This window comes from Wyeomyia smithii, chromosome 1 (genome assembly GCF_029784165.1).
Source record: "Wyeomyia smithii strain HCP4-BCI-WySm-NY-G18 chromosome 1, ASM2978416v1, whole genome shotgun sequence".
Lineage (NCBI taxonomy): Eukaryota > Metazoa > Arthropoda > Insecta > Diptera > Culicidae > Wyeomyia > Wyeomyia smithii.
In genome coordinates this window covers 174893890-174914643 of record NC_073694.1, presented here as the reverse complement: position 1 = coordinate 174914643, position 20754 = coordinate 174893890, and the positions used below count along the sequence as shown (strand labels likewise).

The 20754-nt window shown below is 36.7% G+C and overlaps 1 protein-coding gene across 5 annotated transcripts in view; it reads left to right on the top strand.

Annotated features, from left to right (window-relative positions):
* The window catches only part of LOC129721661 (baculoviral IAP repeat-containing protein 6), a 45349-nt gene that overhangs the window by 19848 nt on the left and 4747 nt on the right, over positions 1-20754 (top strand). For all 5 annotated transcript variants that reach the window (XM_055674501.1, XM_055674519.1, XM_055674512.1 and 2 more), the window contains one exon: positions 17285-20722. In XM_055674501.1, the coding sequence (XP_055530476.1) occupies positions 17285-20722 (3438 nt within the window). The remainder of the gene's footprint in view (positions 1-17284; positions 20723-20754) is intronic.

The window sequence follows — 20754 nt, the reverse complement described above, 5'->3', positions numbered from 1 at the left end:
TCTATTTCAGTTACAAACTTGTTCATATGCCACATTTTTCGATTGTCCATCAAGAGCTAAAGTTAATAAAATAATTATAATAATAAATAATTTGAATGAACTGTTTAAAGAGGATCGAACAGAATTAAGAAGTATTTATATCCTATTCATTCGGATTCGTAAAAAGTAAATTCTGGTCTGATCGTGATTTCTTTTTTTTTTACTTCATTCATATACTCTTCTCAACAGTTTCAAATATTGTTTTTTACGAATTTTAAAGTTATTCACTACTTGAAACTAAGTTTTGCGATGTGAAAAAAAATTAAGTATAAATCTATGTTTTTTGTTATAACATTAGTTTCTTAATTATGTTCCTCGCAATCATATCACTAGATTCATTCATTGGAGCTCTTCAAACAATGTTATCCAGTGTTGTATCTGGATCGTATACCACAAGAGATCAAAACAATGGTCGCAGATTTCTTAATCTTACAAAAAAATCTGGATCGTAATGAAGCATAGGTACTCATAAATGCATAAACATAAGCATGCAGCGACACGTCCATACATAGATGCAACCTGAAACGCTTAGCAAAAAATAAATTTCGAATCCAAATTTTATTCTTTGGCAGTGGCTTACTTGGACAGGTTTTTGCATAAGACTGCGGCAGAAATCCGGCCGAAGACAACCACTACCGGAGACGTTTGACACCCTATATCTTTAATTATTTTTAAGTTTCATTTTAAATACCTAGTACAGAGAGAATGACATGCGTTTTTTTTTCGCGGACAATCATCATTACTTCCCCGAACTATGATTTTAAGAATTTTGTAGTTGAAAAAGTAGGTTTAAAGACCACGAGTCACCTCTGGTTTGTATTAATCCGAAAAAAATAAAAATACCGGTTTTTTACCGGTTTTACCGGTTTTTATTTTTATGAATACCGAGTTACCGGTTTTTCGAAAAGTCGGTAATACCGACCACCCTAGGTAGTACCGATAATCTAGACCTAGCGATATAATCGGGCGACCTGTTTATCCTCGTCCTCAGCTTGACTCTTGACATTCAAACCTAAAAACATTACCCGTAGCAGGACCGTCATCAACGCCTCACAATCGCTCATTCTCTTCCGGTATGACTCATTCAAATACTGCTCACACCAGACCATGTCCCGTAATGCCGCAATCTAAGGCTACTACAAATACCTTAGCGATTTAGAACTGTTGATAAGGGACTACTCTCCCGTTATACTTGCCTTACAGGAGGTGCACCGATCCGATCCATCGCATATGAACTGTACACTCGGCGGAAAGTATCGCGGGATTTATAATCGCAGCCGATTTAACGTTTACCATTCCGTAGCAATTGGCATATCAGAAAACATCCAATTCTACCCGATTCACTTCGACATTAATCTATTAATGTTTAATTAAGTTTACTTGCCCAACGGTAAACTTGCCGATCTTCACCCCAAACTTCAGCATACACTAGAGAAAATTCCAGGCCCGCGTTTAGTTCTATGTTACTAACGGCCACCATCCTTTGTGGGGAACTTTTATAGACAACCAGTGCGGCTCTACTTTCGCCAAAATACTGGAAAATTTGGACCTCGTTGTTCTTAACGACGGTTCCATGACATTTATTCGTGGACAAACCGAAACAGCGATCGATGTATCCGCCGTTAGCTACTTCATTGTTAACAAGTTCAAGTGGAAAACTTTGGAAGACCCGGCAGGTAGCGATCATGTTCCAATCTTCGTCTCTAAGGAAAACAATATCCCAGAAAAATCTCTCTAAATCAAGCCCAAACCCCGGTCGGAAATCACTTCATTGGTGGTCTTCCGATATTAAAGTAGCAGTGAAAGAAGGGAGGCACTTATACAACGCAGACTGCATATCGCGGTAAAGGATTCCTAAGTCCTTCCGAAATCTGGAACGAAAGCCCTTCTCAGATATTGCACTTCATTCGAATTGTAATACCTGACTGGGATACACGTGCAAATCAAAATTGGACATCAACTCAATAATAGTTATGCGCCGAAATTGAATGCACCTAGATTAAAGCGGAGCATCCCACAATAGATCTACTACCAATGGTCGCAGTGGTTCAGTCTCCTACAGGAAAAAAAGGGAGGCACTTCGAGCCGGTAAATAAATTCCTGTTGGCCACCTAGATAAAGTTAGGGCCATCGAGCTATACCGAGTTAGGCGAAACGAATGCCGCCAGATCATTAGATCAGCAAAGATAAACAGTTGGAACGAGTTCTTAGAAAGCATTAACGCCAGTCAATCGACATCCGATATATGGAACAAAATTAATGCCCTAAACGGAAACCAAAAAGCGAAAGGGATAGCTATCCGATCGCTAAATGGTATCACACGTGACTAAATAATTGTTGACACTGTTGCCGATCACTTCACCTCCTTATCCGCCATCGACAGATACGACAATGATTTTATACGACGACAAGCGGTCAAGCAGCCTCTATCCCAAGCCACTTTCGTCCTATCTCGTTGACGTGCTGTGCCAGTAAAATATTAGAATGAATGGTCATCTGTCGCCTGACTAAACACAACGCTCTCCTAGATCACCGCTAACACGCTTTCCGCCCTGGTCACGGGACGAGTACGTACTTCGCAGAGCTCGGAGATGTTTTACGAGGCGCAATGGAAGAAAATATGCACGTAGACATCGTATCTCTAGACTTGGCAAAAGCATACAACCGTGCGTGGACTTCACGTGTTATCCAACAGCTCATTGAATGGGAACTAGGTAGACATGCACTTCATGAAGAATTTTCTGCGTGGCCGGACTTTCCAAGTTGCCATCGGCAATCATCTTCCCTCAACCCAGACGGAGGAAACTGGTGTTCTGCAAGAGTCCGTCCTTGCGGTTACCATCTTTTTAAAGCCATTAACGGTATTTTCAAATCCCTCGTGAAGGATGTGTACATCTTCGTATATGCAGACGATATTGTTCTGCTAGCAATAGGTCGCACTCTGAAAAGACTACGCCAGCGATGCCAACTCTCCAGTTTTTCCTGAATATCTCCAGCTTTTTTGGCACACCAGTTAAACAGTTAAAGGTGGAATATCTCCAATTTTTGAAAGAATGTTCCAGTTTTATCCAGCTTACCCTATTCATTGAACTCATTTACCTCCGGTCTTTTCAATATTCCGTGCATTCACGCTCTTCAGTTTCCTGGGTTAAATCGAATTCCAGTCGCATCTTCAATATTTCGAGTATGCCAGACTTTACACCTAGTGATTATAATCTCCATCAGTCAAAAATCAAAATAGCAATGCATTGTCTCTCACCCTTTTTGTTTACATGAAATACAAATAATACGGTGCAATATATGTTTATAATTGTTATTTACAAAACATTTTTGAACCGAAAATCAAACAAATTTCTACAGAAGCTTCAAATTTTTATATCCAGTTTTCTACAGTTTTTTTTTTTATTTTGCATGCTTCCAGTTTTTCTTGAAAAAAGATTGGCATCGCTAGACTACACAAATTTTAAATTCAAGCCGCTGTTTCAGCTGCTACTAACTGGGCATCTAAGGCCGGCTTCGTTCTATCAGCTTGAGGTCCCACTTATAAAGATCTCGCCATCATTCACTACCAAAGGCCGTTACTTCAAACGGAACTACAATCCCTTTTAAAAAGACCATTCAAATTCTCGGCGTACGGCTGGGCCGTTGCCTAACATTTGTAGATCGTTTCAACGATACTAGAGAAAAATGTAAGACTCGTTTGAATATACTCAGAACGCTCTCTAAGCCACACAAGAGCAGCAACAGAGACATTCTTCTCCGAGTCTCCAAAGCCACAGTAAATAGTAGATTATTCTATGGCATCGAGTTAAGGTATGTCTAGACTATCTGATTTTTCATCTGATTCGAGCTGATTGCTCGAAAATATATCGAATGCAATGTTGGTTCACGTTTACACCTATTCGGTATTGTGATTCGACATGCCGTTCGATAAATATGTCGAATGGGATAGGAAGGTTTCTATTTTTCGTTCGACTTGGAGTCAACATAGCAACCTTTGATTTTTTTTTCAGTTTTTTGTTTTGGCTTTTGGCTCCATAACAAACATTATTTTCGTTTCTTGTGTGCTGGCAGATATTGAAATGGAGAAAAAAATTCATTTGACATTCATTTGGCAGTTCTTCCTTTCGACTTTTGAAGGAAAACGATGAAAATTTTTTTTACATCTCGTTTTGCTCAGAAAACGCGCCTTTTTCAATTGATATATAAAAACTGGTATAGCTTTAGGACCCAATTCGCGGAAATATTTAACTGCAGAACCATTAGTTATTTAGAGAATACCTAACTCTGAGGTCTTTCTTCTCAAAGAGGGGAATAGAGTTCTCAGATCTAGATCTAGACCTCCCTTCTGTGGCATGTATCCACTGGAAATGGAGCCAGGAGATGGAATGCGCCAACTGAAAATCGATCGCTCCATTAGTAACAAATTTCGAGTAGGAGATAATTCTCGTGCTGTGCACGCTCACGTTGCGGAATTGGGTTGTTTAGCTACTACCGGATTTCCGATTTTTATGTATCATCTGAAAGAGTGTAATTTTCTGAGCAAAACGTGACTTTTAAAAACTTTATATCATTAACCTTCGAATTTTAAATGAAGAATAAAAATTCGCTCTAAATCGCTACAATGACAGTTAGTATATGGGCGAACTGTCATTGTAGCGATTTCGAGCAGTTTTAAATCGTGATTTGAAAAGCGAAGGACAACGATAGAATTTTTTTTAAATCACGTTTTACTTAGAAAATGCAGATCTTTCAGATGATATAAAAAACTGATATAGCCAAACAACCCAATTGTTGGGAAAGAAATATCAAGATTTTCACCGACGGTTTCAAGACTGTAAACGCGACTGTAGACTTGCAGCGTTTTTCTCGTTTTCCAGATCAATGTTCGATTTTCTCGGCCGAATCAGCAGCAATATTTTACGCGGCCACCACACCAGCTGACAAACCTTTATTCATCCTGTCCAATTTCATTGGTGCCCTCGCTGCCTTGGACTCACCGAAGCGCCGAGAACTGGTGTCATCTGATTTTTTTTTTAAATCGACTCTGGGACTTGTCGTTTTTTCAATTGTAAGAGACGGAGTTTGAAACGTTTAGAATTTATCTTCTGAAATTGATCGTTAGTCTCTCGAAATAACCTGTATAATGATTTACACTATAACTAGCATCGAATACATTATGTTTCATTAGGGTGGTTCAAGAAACAATCGTTTAATGAAACATCCACAGAAACTCTCTTTTTCCAGTATTTTTTGACTAGATCCGGTGTTAAGATTTCAACAGTCCCTTCCAGTTGAAGTGCTGAAGTATATATTTTTCTGGAAAGTGATGTCAATAACAACATTTTAGGTGTTTGCTCTTCCAAGTGTTTTCCAACAAAACAAATATCTTCCATCTTCAGCTGAAACACCACTTGGAAAATGAATTTCTATGAAAAACATGACAGAATTCTTGATTGTAACGACGAAATTTCAATTGTGGAGCAATTCCACAAAAAAATGGGCAATCAATTTAATCGACCATTTTTGATTTGGCTAAACTTTTGCATAGACGTTTCTATTGGCAAAAGATTTTGTGCTATTGTTTAAACTTTTTGGAACACGACTCATTTTTGAGAAGCTATTGAAAAAAAGGCAATTTTGGAATGGTATTGATGATAACAAATATTCTCAAAGCCAAAACGGTTCGTTTGATCGGTGTGACGTCTTCGGCAGAGTTAATTAAAAAACATACACCCAAAATAAAAAAAAATATTTATTTAAAAAATGTAAAAAAAATAAAAATAATTATCTAAAAAGTTCGTTTTTTTTAAATCAGATTTTTTTTATAAAAATTACAAAAGATCACCAAACCAATAAAACCGGCCCGATCATGGAGAAATCAAAACCTTTTTTTTATTTATTTTTTTTAAGTAGCATATTTATTTATGAAGAAAAAAATTACACTGGGGTCGCTTTTTACGCGGTTGGTTGTACCGCATTTAAAAGATTAGATTAGATATATTCATACTAAACTTATTTGATACCGCGTACAATCTTCTGAATCGAGTAAAAATATCCCGTTTAAAAAAATTATAAAAACAAGCCGCGTAAAAAGCGACCCCAATGTACAGTAAAGTTCTTTTTTACACAATTCTAGGTACCGTGCAAAAAAAACGTGTAAAAAAACACGTTATTTGGAAAAACGTCGGAAAAAACGCGTTATTTGGAAAAACGTCGTAAAAAAGAACCGTGTAAAAATGAAACTGTGTAAAAAACAGCCTACGTTACCGTTACTGTTACTCACTGTAACAATCTTACGCGAAAACGAAAAATCGTGCAAAAAAACCGTGTAGAAAAGAACCGTGTAAAATAAAACCATGTAAAAAAAGACTTTACTGTATTATCTACAACTTTGCCGAAGACACTATGTGAATCAAACAAACCGTTTTGGCTGTAGAAATATTTTAAATTTCCACTAGAGCACTCTATGGGAAATTAAGAATATTTTTACAGTCAAAACGGTTTGTTTAATTGGCATAGTGTTTTTTGCAGAGTTATAGATAATAATTCTGTCCTTCCATAAAAATGTACTGAGCAAAATCATTTCAAATCGCCTGGAAATACGCGAAAATTTGATCGACCATTTTTGATTTGAATGAAACTTTGCACTACGTGGCTTTGCACTTTGGCTTAGCAAACTGAGCATTTTTCACAGGTGGAGAGATTTTTTATACCCATGAGTTACATTCTAAAAGGGCGTATGCCTTTTGGCATAGGTTTTATTCGAAGCATTGTAGCCCAGAAACCGTTGGTTGTATAGAAAAACTGTCTGAGAATGGGTTGTGGCTAATCGAAAATGCATCATAAAAAAAATATCCACTGTACAAAAAAAAATTTTTTTGACCAAAAAGAATTAAAAATAAACATTAAATTTCAATTTAAAAAAAAAGATTTTTTCTTAATTTTTTTTTTAAAGAAACTTGACGTTAATACGCAACTTTTTAAAAAAAGTCCAGGATGGAGAAATGAAAAATAATTTTTTTATGGTAGATTAATTTTTTTATGAAAATTCTAATTCAAACATTTTTCAAAATATTTGTATTCTGATGATTTTAAAAGATGCAGAGAGTCATTTTAAATCAAAAAGCTCTTGGTAATATTCTAATGGCATCGGTTTCCGAGTTATTTTTAATTCAAGCTCGAAAAATTATTAATATTTCGGAAAATACACGTTTTTCTTAATTTGTCCATGGTTCTCCAGCAAAAACCATACGTTCATTTGAATGCTTCATCAAAAATATCATTCTTTGACAACAAAACGATTCGGCGAACGGTTCTCAAGAAAAGAGTTGAATGTTTTAAGTGATATAAATATATATAAGAATCAAATATTTATATTCGAGTTTTATTATCTTAGAAACATATTTTTTTATGACATAAATACTTTACAGAACTTGTTTCGCCTTATATTTTATATACATCATAGGTAAATGATTCGTCATCTTTTGAAAACAGCTTCGTTTGTATCTTATTTTCTGAAATCGGAACAAAAGAGTAATACACTAAAGTCGCTTTTTACGCGGGGGATACTTGCCGCGTAAAAAAAACCGCTTAAATTCCGGAATCCGCGTAAAAAAAACCGCGTAAATTCCGGAATCCGCCTTAAAAAAAACCATCGTTAATTTTGCATTCCGAGTGAAGGGAAACCGAAATCCGGGCAAAAAAAAAATACCGCGTAAATTCCGGAATCCGCGTAAAAAAACCGCGTAAATTCCGGAATCCGCGTAAAAAAAAACCGCGTAAAAAGCGACCTTAGTGTACTTTTGTGTGGCAGCTATTATTATAGATTTTTTGAAAATATTGCTCCATTCAATTACTCCTTGTTAATATTCTTCATATTATACCCTGCTAAATGACATTTTTGATGAATTTTTATTATTTTTCTGATTAGACCAATCATGCAATTCTTTTGCGCTTGTAATGGAATGTTCATGTTCTTTAGACAAACTTGCATTTCCTGCCATTCGTTTTAATATGCCACCAATTGCATGGCATGGGTCTTTACCATGAGAAGTCGCAGAAAAATGCCACTCTGCATCGACGTTATATTTTGTTTTGAAGTTGCAAAGACTTGCAAAGTTTTTTTTATATTGTGAGGCAGCTCCATCAGACAATAATATCGCTTTTTTCAACTCTATTGTTGTTTTCAAAAATATATTAATTTGACAATGAACACCTGAATCGCAACAGTATCATGATGGAGTACTTCCGATATTATGATGAGGCTGATATTCTTAAGTGTTCCAGATTCTGAATAGTAAACAACGAAGGGATGAATGGTGGCTTGACTATCCCTCCAACAACTACACGAATCACAAATTGATAAAGACGTATTAAAATGTGCTTGACTGTTCAATATTTTTAATTTTGCAATAACGTTTTCGTTTAATTTGCGTAAGCTTGATGAGCATCGATGATCAGGAAAGGGTTTACAGCATTTGGGCTTGGTGTATTCCATTTTCACTTGATGCAAAATGCAAACTGTTACTGACACTTCTGGAGAAGTGCAATCGTATTTATATACGAAAACAGATATTATAGGTAACCCAGTAGTTATTGGTTGCGTACTTTACAAGCAGTTATTATTAGTAAACAAGTAGGTAGTGTTGCACCAGAGTCTATGTTTATAATAAGAGTCCCGCAAAGATGAAACCAAAGGAACCAAATCAGTGTCAAACGAGGGTACCAATCGAGCGATGTAAATAAACAAGGTGATAATGTTAGGAGTGGATGAAAAGTGTTGTAATTGAGCGTAATAAAGATGTGTTTTTTCGAAGTTTTACTTATACTTTTTAATCCAACATTAAACCTGTACACTGTACACTCTTTCTTTCGCCTTGTTTTTATTTTTTCTCCAGTTGCGTCAGTATTTTGAAAACAAAGGTTGATCCGCCTTTTACTGTCGCCTGTTTACGCAATATTTCGCAAAAAAGCCCGTTACTTCAAAACAATGTAAAGGGCCTATTTCCAAAGCATCTTTTGTTTCGGGTAAACTGCTTTATCGCCCTTCACTAAAAGCTTGATTTAAATAATTTTATCGATTTATACAAAAGAAAAGATTCTTTTCATGAATTTCGTAAGTCTTTTCAAACTCAATCGGAATATATATAGTTTGCTTGTCTTTCAGTCACGCGCACGACAAACGAAAGTTACTCAAATTGCCTTTTTCCCAAGCAAACTCTGAAGCTGTGGTACACTAAAGTTTGTTATTTTTTTGTGGGTAGCAACGCAAACACTCCTGTTCTGACTACAAGTTACCTTTGCCTTTAGTCCTCCACTCACCTCCTCTCGCCTGGTATGAATTCAGTCGTAAGGAAATCAAAGCTAACTGCGTCTTAACTAATATTCGGCACACGTGTTAAATTAGCACATGGCTATAGGTTCTGATGCAGGTGCATCGGCAAAAACCGCCAAAAACGTAATAAAGGGCGGAAGGCAATTTTAGGATGTAAGAAAGACATAGTATCAAAGATATCAAGCATGTAAATGAAATCTAAAGTTAGCCAAACCACTGTCGGTTGATTATGAACGTTACATGTCCAATAAGTTCTGTAATGTCATGGCATTACCATCAAAATTAGGTTGTCAAGTGGAATAAGGCAGTACCTGTTGTAGTTCATTGAGAATAGACTATGAAAAAGTCAAGAAAATAATGGGGATTATAAATCTTTTTGCTCGAGAAAATAAGCAGTTTGGTTTTTTTAAAGTGTGTAGCAATTTTTGTATGCATTGAAATATGTAATTTTTTAATAGTACAGTTATTCGATAGCAAAAAGTTGTTTGTTTATTGAAAATATCAATTACGACCGAAGACGTTAATAACAAACATTTATAAAAAATTGAAGAAAACCGGCTGTAACTCGCCAAACCCATTTTATGCAAAACATCATATCGAGTTTCAAGTTTAGCTTATAACGCGTGACAAGCCGCACTTGAAATCTATCCAACTTTCTCCATATTACTCAAAGCTCTAACAAAATTTACCAAAATGTTCTCAAGAAGTTGTACTTGAAGGTAAAGCAATATAATGTTTTTTTCGATATTTTTAAAAATAGAAGAGACATTTAACCTACACAAGACATGCTGCACATATTGTACCCCAAATTAATTCTTTAAGTTTGCTACGACGTTCGAGATGTACGGAGAAAGGGATAATTATTTTGCTGATACGTGAAAATTTTAGCTGTTTCAAAAAAACTTAGAGTACAAGATAAACCCATTTCCGACAAGTGACATTCAAACTTTGATTCAAGTTCAAAAATTATACTTGAAAATTTTCACGACGAAATTATTCAGTAAAGAACAGATTGATCTTTATTTGCAATACAGTTTGTGTCATTTGTGTTTATAGTTGATGAGTAATAAGATTTTGAAATTCATTTTTTGAGGTAAAAATTAATTCCTCTGCGCCGGGATCAAGTTAAGCTATTGGCCATTATTTTTGAACATTATGTAAAATTTGATCAACAGTTTTGATTTAAGATATTTTGATATATCGACATAAAAATTTAAATTTTAAAAATTAAACATAGGTTACTATCCTGCAAATGCGCTACAGTAAGCTAACTTTTTTTATTTTTTATCAAATAATATTTGTTTGCTTATGTAGAAGAAGACGAAAACAAAGAAGTAGACAAAGGTGGTGGTGATCAAATGAGGACGCAGATGACAGATGTTTCATGCGCGTCATATATCATGTGTGAAGTTATACCGGGGTATTAGAGAGGGATTTGAATTACCCATCAATGATTAAAAGAGGACAGTACTTCGATGTTCCAAGCTTTGCTATTGTTAGTAACAAATTGCATAGACAAACTTTTGCATGTGTAAATATTTTTTTGAGCAATCCAGTATTTTTTCATGAGCAATGTTTTTTGTAAATTGTTTTTTTTTTTTCTTAAATCACATTCATTTTTAGTTATTTTGTGAGTTTAGTTTGAATATAACATATGTAACATCAAACAATTGAGAAAATGAACTATTATTCAAGTTATGAAATTAAAAAAAAAAAAATCGTTAGAAAACAATTTTTTGAAAATAATCAAATAATGGAGAAAAAGTATTTAGATATTGGAGAAAACAGCTGTGCAGTGGATCCGTATAAGAAGCGATATGCAGATTCGTTTTCGAGTGAGCAATCAATACACGATCTACTGAACGAAGAATTTATCGCTGTTTAGATAATTAATTAGGTTTTAAACCAGCGCTGGCCATCTGCATCGAATTGTCGATAGTGTCATAGTTACATCTTTAACTTCAACTCGATATTTAAAAAAAAATTTTCATTTTAGATTAAATACCAACTTTTAATATTTCAAAACGCATTTGAAAGTGGCTAGCCACTACGGGCCAACTAGTAGTGTAATAAAACCATTTGTTTACATTTTGTTAGTTGAGCCCTAATCGCGAATCACTCCGGATATTTTTTTATAAAACATTCGGCAAGGGGAACGTGTAGGTAGGCTAAGGTACAGCGCTTGAGTTATTTATCCTATCGTTTTGTTGTCAAAGAATGAATTGTATATTTTGAATCAGGCATTCCAATGAACGTATGGTTTTTGCTGGAGAACCATGGACAAATTAAGAAAAACGTGTATTTTCCGAAATATTAATAATTTTTCGAGCTAAAATTTAAAATAACTCGAAAACCGATGCCTTTAGAATGTTTACTACCAAGAGCTTTTTGATTCAAAATGACTCTCTGCATCTTTTAAAATTATCAGTATACAAATATTTTGAAAAATGTTTGAATTAGAATTTTTATAAAAAAATTAATCTACCATAAAAAAAATTATTTTTCATTTCTCCATCCTGGACTTTTTTCTAAAAGTTGCGTATTAACGTCAAGTTTCTTTAAAAAAAAAATATAAAAAAAAATCAACTCTTTTTTTTAAATTGAAATTTAATGTTTATTTTCAAGTTTTTTTGGTCAAAAAAATTTTTTTGTACAGTGTATATTTTTTTATGGTGCATTTTTAATTCCCTACAACTCATTCTCAGACAGTTTTTCTATACAACCAACGGTTTCTGGCCTACAATGCTTCGAATAAAACCTATGCCAAAAGGCATACGCCCTTTTAGAATGTTACTCATGGGTGTAAAAAATCTCTCCATCTGTGAGAAATGCTCAGTTTGCTAAGCCAAATACGTGTGCAAAGTTTCATTCGAATAAAAAATGGTCGATATTCGACCATAGGTCATTTGGCGCGATCTTGCTCTACTCTGTAAAAAAAAATTTAAAAATAACTTTGTTTTTCTGAATTCTCTATGATCGGACCGGTTTCATTATTTGGGCAATCTTTTGTAGTTATTATAATAATTAATTAGATTCAAACAAAAACTTTTTTTAAGAGTGTATTTTTGTTTTTTTTTTTTTTTTTTTGAAAAACAATCATTTACAACTTCGCCGAAGACGTCACACCAATCAAACAAACCATTTTGGCTCTAAAAATATATGTAATCATCAATACCTTCCCAAAATAGCATTTTTCAATAGCTTCACGAAATGAGTCGTGTTTTAAAAAATTAAACCAATAGCACAAAATGGCATCTTTTGCCTATAGAAACGTCTATGCAAAGTTTCAGCCAAATCAAAATTGACAATTTAAAAAAATATATCAAAACTGGGACATTTTCTGTGGAACTGATTTGTGATAAGGCATCCATTGATTGCGTCGTTAATAAACTGCATAATTTTTTAGGAAGACGAGGTTGTGATGATTTTGCCAATTACATAAAAGCATTCAACATTTTTCATGAGACACAATCCTAATTTCGGTTAAGATAATTTTTTTTTGCACAGAGTAAAACTAGGTATTTTTTCCAATTCTACATTGCCACTCTAAAGACAATGTTATTACAAATTTTGAGGAATTTTGCTGTTGGTGTTTTTTTTTTTTCATTTTATCCTCATATTCTTACAATAGCACAAACCACCGTATGTCGAATAAATGAACCACCCTAACGATACATAATCTATTCGATGCTAGGTATAGTGTAAATCATTATACAGGTTATTTCGAGAGACTAGCGATTACATAATTTCAGAAGATAAATTCTAAACGGTTTGAACTCTGCCTCCCACAATTGAAAAAACAACTGAAGTCCCAGAGAGTCAGCCATTTAAAAAAAAAAAAGTTAAAGGGTATGTGCTTGAGTGCACAAACGTAGGCTTGACGTGGGACTATTGTGAGTGTGAAGATTTAATTCTGCTATAGCCATAGCACAGACTAACAGACATAACACTTAGAACAAATTTTCAATAAAATCATCGTTTGGATGATTCTAGTACTTTACGTTAGTAAAACTAGCACCATCTGCTGTCGTGTTCGCGCTGCGTCATGTATGTCGACATCAGTGCCAGCGTTACTGCATGTGTCAAATGGGGAACCACAAAATATGTATGAGACTGCATGATAGCGCCCCAGACGGCATTATCGCGTGATGACTGTTATTTGATTGGAAATTTGAAATGATCGTTTTTTGTGGCGATGGAGCTAAGTTCCAGTGTTACGTCTGTTAGTCTGTGGCCATAGTATATAATAGAGATGGTCGGGTACGGGTATTTTTACCCGAAACCCGTACCCGACGGGTTCGGGTCGGGTTTCGGGTAACGCCAAAAAATATTTTACGGGTTCGGGTCGGGTACGGGTAATTTAAAAACCAAGGCTTCGGGTACGGGTTTAAAAAATTCTCAATTGGTCGGGTACGGGTAATTCGATTTTCGTGCATTATAAGAATTTAATTTTTAACGTTTCAAACCTAGGTGTTTTCTTAGTGTCGATAATCGGAAAGATCGGAGAAGAAATTGCCCATTCTCACTCAACGAGAGATCGGCCAATACCTATTCTGACAGTTGTCGGCAGTCTTTGCACCAAGGGAATGACATCGTGTTATCTTTTTCTAATGTAAAAGTGAATAGTTCTTCCTGCAACCGTTTTGAGTTAATTGGAATTTCTGCCGGGCTTTTTTCATATCTGTCAGCGAAACCGCAGAGCATTGTACAGTAAGGCAAATCAATACAAGGGCTGGCTAAGCAAAAAAAGTGTGGATAAATGCGACAAAAATATGGTATTTACTTAATTTTGGGGTGCTGAACACCAATCTCCATTCCATTTTTTATTTGAGGCCGACGTTAACTAATTTTTATTGATTTTGGCATTTTTCCCCTTACTTTTTTATTAAATAGTATTTAATCTTCAACCACAAGCAACGCCACAGGGCGTCCTCCTCACAGAAACAAATTACATAGCTTTCGCACAACCCCTCAAATCAGCCAAATTTTGCGAAAAAAAAATGTTTTTTTTTTAAATTAAAACAAAATAGGTAATACACACTAACTACAAATCAACTTTTTCTTTGACGCCAAAAAAATCCAAGCTGTCATTGAAGCTGCGGAGCGTTTTAAAGTAATGATTTTTTTTTAAACATATGTCAAAAAACGTCAGTATGCCAAACTTCGAAAAGTCATATAAAAATCAGATCTCATGATATTGCACCCAAATTTTGGATTAAAGCCCTTGAATGTTATAGCAACAATGGAAAAATATTATGAAACAGCTGACGTAAAAAAAAATTCAGGCGGGTGGCCACCGATTCCCCACTGTGCATTGTGATGTTTGGTACGAAGCAAATATGTATATGAGATATGACAGCGATAGCATAGTCTTGGTTTGCACTGTGAACAGGGATGCCGCATGTACAGAAATATTTGTGTTATACCGATTTTTAGATTGAATCGATGACATCGAATCTGTACTCAAAAATTAAAGGTTTTCGGCAAATGCAAATTTCTCAAGTTATAAACAATATTAACTTTGACCTTATTATAATATTTAGATTTTAGTTTGCTGAGATGTTCACATAAAACTCGTCGTTTTTTTTTTAACTCTACCAGACATGCACTTTTAATAGTGGACCCCTTCCGTATAGTGGACCATCCGCCTGGAACTCTGGGTTCATTAACATTCGTTCACATTCACACTCCGTTCTTGTCTAACTTCGGCCATCACCTTGAGAAACCACAAATGACAATCAGTGCGTATAACGTGCGAGGTACCCAGGTATTTTTCCAGGACGGGTCGGGTACGGGTCGGGTTCAAGCAATTTCGGCGTTTTTTCATTCGGGTACGGGTCGGGTACGGGTTGTTGTAATAGATATTTTTCGGGTTCGGGTCGGGTACGGGTATTTTAAACAAACCAGACATCGGGTTCGGGTCGGGTACGGGATTGAAAATTTTCGATTAGACGGGTACGGGTCCCATACCCGACCATCTCTAGTATATAACACACACCAAACGTACAAATACCAAACACAACAATCCATGACCACTTCACAAAAAACACTTACACCTTTCATAAACCATAGCATACAAACTAATAGGAAAAATAATTAACTTGTTGCCTATAAAAGTATTTTCTCATGAATAAATTTACCTCGGATGAATGCATTTTTGCACACACATACACGTTATACACACACATACACTACTCACACGCACACGCTCCTTAGACACACCCACGCTACTTACATACACACATACACACACCACTTACAAACACACGCTACTTACACACATACACGCACACACGCCGCTCACACATACACACACACGCCACTCACACATACACACACGTCACTCACACACACATTCATACATACACACACACACATTCACACACATACATTCACACACACATACAAAGACACACACACACATTTACACACACACATACATACACACACACATATACACAGGCTAACGCTACTCACACACACTCTCACACACACACACACACACACACGCTAACGCTTCTCACACACACATATACTCACCAACGCTACCCAGACACACACACTTGGTATACGACACACTATACCTACACAAATTACTATCGGCAGCATCCGAACGGCTTCCAAGTCTTCCAATGGTCCCTTCCAACGGCTCCAAAGGTCCCCAGTGCCGATCACGTCCAGTTTCGGGCTGTATTCCAACAACGATATCTGAATTAGATTACCACTGGTGAGCAAGATCGCACTAAATCACCGATGGTCGAATATCGACCATTTTTGATTTGAATGAAACTTTGCACACGTATTTGGCTCAGCAAACTGAGCATTTTCCACAGATGGAGCGATTTTTTACACCCATGAGTTACATTCTAAAAGGGCGTATGTCTTTTGGCATAGGTTTTATTCGAAGCATTGTAGCCCAGAAACCGTTGGTTGTATAGAAAAACTGTCTGAGAACGAGTTGCAGGGAATTAAAAATGCACCATAGAAAAAATATACACTGTACAAAAAAAAATTTTTTTGACCACAAAAAATTAAAAATAAACATTAAATTTCAATTTAAAAAAAAAGTGTTGAATTTTTTTCTTATTTTTTTTAAAGAAACTTGACGTTAATACGCAACTTTTAAAAAAAAGTCCAGGATGGAGAAATGAAAAATATTTTTTTTATGGTAGATTAGTTTTTTTATACAAATTCTAATTCAAACATTTTTCAAAATATTTGTATTCTGATGATTTTAAAAGATGCAGAGAGTCATTTTGAATCAAAAAGCTCTTGGTAGTAAACATTCTAAACGCATTGGTTTTCGAGTTATTTTAAATTTAAGCTCGATAAATTAATTATATTTCGGAAAATACACGTTTTTCTTAATTTGTCCATGGTTCTCCAGCAAAAACCTTACCTTCATTGGAATGCTTGATCAAAAATATACAATTCATTCTTTGACAACAAAACGATTGGGCGAACGGTTCTCAAGAAAAGAGTTGAATGTTTTAAGTGATATAAATATATATAAGAATCAAATATTTATTTTCGAGTTTTATCATCTTAAGAACATATTATTTTCGAAATGGTAACTGAAATTATCATGTTATACAAATCTTGTATGTTTTAGCTTTCCAACGGTATATTACCTATTGAAATCGGAACAGTTGTTTGAGCGCTATTCGCATCTAAAATCTTCCATTCCGCCAACCAAAAACGTTACATGTTCAATCCAGTTTTCCCAGAAGGTACCTTAGTATAGTGAAGAAAGACGTAGTCTCACGTCAAAACAAAAAAAAATATTTCAGATGACACCAGTTCTCGACCTTTCATGTGTTTTTAAGTCATTTGGCATCAAAACAAGTTTTTTGAAAACCGAAATGTCACGAACATTAATTCTGAAAACTTTCTAATATCATATTTCAGCTCATCTGGTATACAACAACATTGTAAATGTGGAAAAACTGTACTGCTACCGTGCATCAGAAACAAGCAGTTCGAATAACATGTTTGGCACACGCTTTGGCAGCCTGTTCGCGACGGTTCTTGGATCGGAAAATGCACGACAGTGCAAAACCGTTACAGACAACACTCTGCTGATCGATCTGCTTAAACTAGCTTCGATACTTGTCAACACCAAAAACCCCCGAACTGGCGAAGACAGCGCTACATCATACGAAAATGCACCCTTTAATGAACTTAACACTTCCAGCGAAAGCCAGACAGATGAAATTAAAGCAGAACAGCAGCATATCGAGCCGAGACCAAAGACACCTTGCTTCGCAGATACGGTTCTACAGCATACACCAACGATGACACGATTATTAAGTTCCTTGTCACATTGTTCCAACTCATCGTTTGCTATGCTCGTGGCTTCTTCAATGTATTCCTCTACCATAAATGAAGCGAAAAACAATACTCTTAGTGAGCCACAAACCGTAGCTGACGCCGTTTTCCAGCTGCTACTTTATCTCAGTCGCACTGCCACTCAGAATGTTTTAGTAGTGAAACCATTGTTCGACTACATAAACAATGCCGCAATCATGTGTCATGCTATGCCTAAACTCCAGTTATCAGAGCCCTTTCTGTGGTTCATCCTAAAAGTTCTGGAAACGTCTTCTTCTGTCGCAATATTCACCGAAATGGGTGGCATCAAAGTGCTGTGTGAAAGTCTGGTTAGAAGTAACCGGGCACTGATTAATACACAACCTAGTCTAGTATCCATGATTATGCAGCGTCTATCCAAATCGTCGAATATTCAGAGCTCTCACTCGAGCTCTTCGAAGAAAAGTTCCATCACTAATCCACGCAATGAAGACGGCCTGATAAATTTCGCACCCTATTGTACTATATCGTCGGAAAATCAAACAGCTCAACCTGCGGATGTTCTGATTCAAGCACCAATTGCATCACATAGACGAGCACGGAATCCAGCTTGGAGTTACCTGTTCTACCCCAACGAGTCCCACGTTGATCTGACTATCACGCTTCCAACGGCAGTGCTGTTGAAGGAAGTACAGCTTCAACCACATGTTTCGACACTTGGCTCGTGTCCGTCTGCCGTGGCAATAGAAATTACCCGAGATAGTAACCTTGGTCCCATTCCAATCACACAACCAATATCAACGGTCGGTATGACATGTATTCGATTGAAATTCGCTCAGCCAGAAATCGCGACCAGCGTAATTATCCGATTGTATCGACCACGCGATGCCACAAACATTGGACTGACACAAATTTCAGTGCTCGGAACAACTACATTCAGTGACGCTAACTACGGCACAGCAAGTACTTCTAACTGGGCCAATGGGAATTTTTCCGGTGGTGTATCGAAACCTGGTGGTGATGCTCTCAATGAGTATAACAACGAAGACGACAAGGTGGCGAAAACAAGCTTAGGATGGCTCAGGATCCTCGCCCAGTGCTTCAGCGTTGTTATTTATGCTTCAGATCAACTTCTTTCCAACCAAGTTATTATGGCAGCGACCGAAGTTCCGGGTTTTCTCGAGGCGTGCTGTTCCTTGCTAAACATTGCCCCAAGCAGCCCGAATATTGCTCTCCAGAACTTGGAAACCGTACTTTTAAAGCTTGGACTGTATAGCCGCGAATTCGGACTGAAATTAATTAATATTCTACTGAAAGAAAGCATTCCACAAACGTTTCAGCTGTGTAACGATTCTATATCGGACCTTTTGTATCATTTGTGTACAACCCAGAATGATTTTACGCGTGATCGATTGGAAGCAGTTTTGGCATGGATTCAACGACTGTTTGAACGCTATCATCAAAATCAGACCAATAAATTCGTTTTGCATGCCACCAACCCTTACAGTGGATTTATCAAATGTCTTGCCTCTATTCTGTGGCAGGCTTATGCTATCGATTTAATCCCTGACCTACCCAGTATGATTACCAAGGAACTGTTCGAAACTCTTTACGATTGGAATCAAGAACTTGAGCATGACGAACCTCTGAAGAAAGCTATCGATGCTGTGTTATGTTCAATTTGTTGCATACGACCGGAGTTATTTACCATGCTGTTGAAGCGAATGGGTGTGCTGGTTCCGAATCTGTCAACCGACTTGACTGCTTCGATTTCCGATGACCGGAAAGATGGCGAGTGTATTACCGATGACATCAAACAGGAAGAATCGGATGCTGCCGAATGGTATAGCCATTTAGTGATAGAGGATCTTTCCCGGCTCAATTTGTCCAAGTCGCAGTTATCGACTATTTCAATGGCCTGTCAATCGCCTCTGGCCGTGCAACAGCTGATCGACTCTGGTTTACCAAATTTGCTGACATCCGTTATATTGGAGTTTTGTCATCGTGCGCTAAGTGTCAGTCAGACCCAGAGGAGCAATTCAACTTCCGGCAGCGTAGAACGAGATAATCGTGAGAAGATTGACGAAGAAGATCTTGCCGGTTGCAAAGTACCGAAAGAATCGAATTCGTGTATGACCGATGCTGACAAAGAACATCATAAATATTCCGGTCACAATTCAAGAGAATTGACATATCCAATGATAGGTATAAAAAAGGTAACCGAAATTTTGGAATTCTTTACGGAAATATGCTCCGAGGGTCATATGCGTGACTGGCTTGGAGGCTTCGAGGGTTCAATTTTCTGGGAACCAATTCTGTTGCTGTTGTGCAACAACAAACTACCTAATAATGCACTGGAAGTGACACCTCAAGCCTGCCTCGATTTAGAAGAATGCCTTATTAAGTTCCTTTCAAATGTCACTTCCTGCCATCCAAGGAACCAGGAAGTACTCACTGTAAACCTCATTTCCGTTATAAGAAAGTCTGAATCGAATGTTAGCAGTAGCAGTTCGACCACCGCTGATAATAATTCTGCTAGTTGCACCGGCATCAACAACCGGATTAACAATGGCTCCAAGTCCTGTATATCAGGATTCACTCGCAGATTAGTACTGCAGATATTGTTGGAAAGCGAGAAAATTATGATCGCTGTTCAAAGTGACTTACCGTTACAAAGTAAAGAGCCAAATTTGTATAACGTGAGTAACCATCCCTCAAAACGGTCAAACGCACATTTCCTGTTGTTCTACTTGAGTGCCAACTCGAAATGTCAGGAAATCTTGGATCATTGTGCAACGGTTTACAATCAAATCATACCGAACCTACCGTCGGATAGTCGCATGAATGAAGTGCTAGCAGGATCTTCCAATATGATTCATATGCCCGGTAGTAACGATAGCCGAAAGGAATTGTGGGAAATGGGACTGGGGATGGAGTTTCTTAGTGTTGCAGCCGGTGTCACTGCTAAAGATAAGCGCTTGAAGGAGGCTAAAAATCAGGCAACTACAATGAAACAAAAAGACATCATGTCAATGTTTAGTAAGTAGTGCATGAATTTGCATAGGTGACAT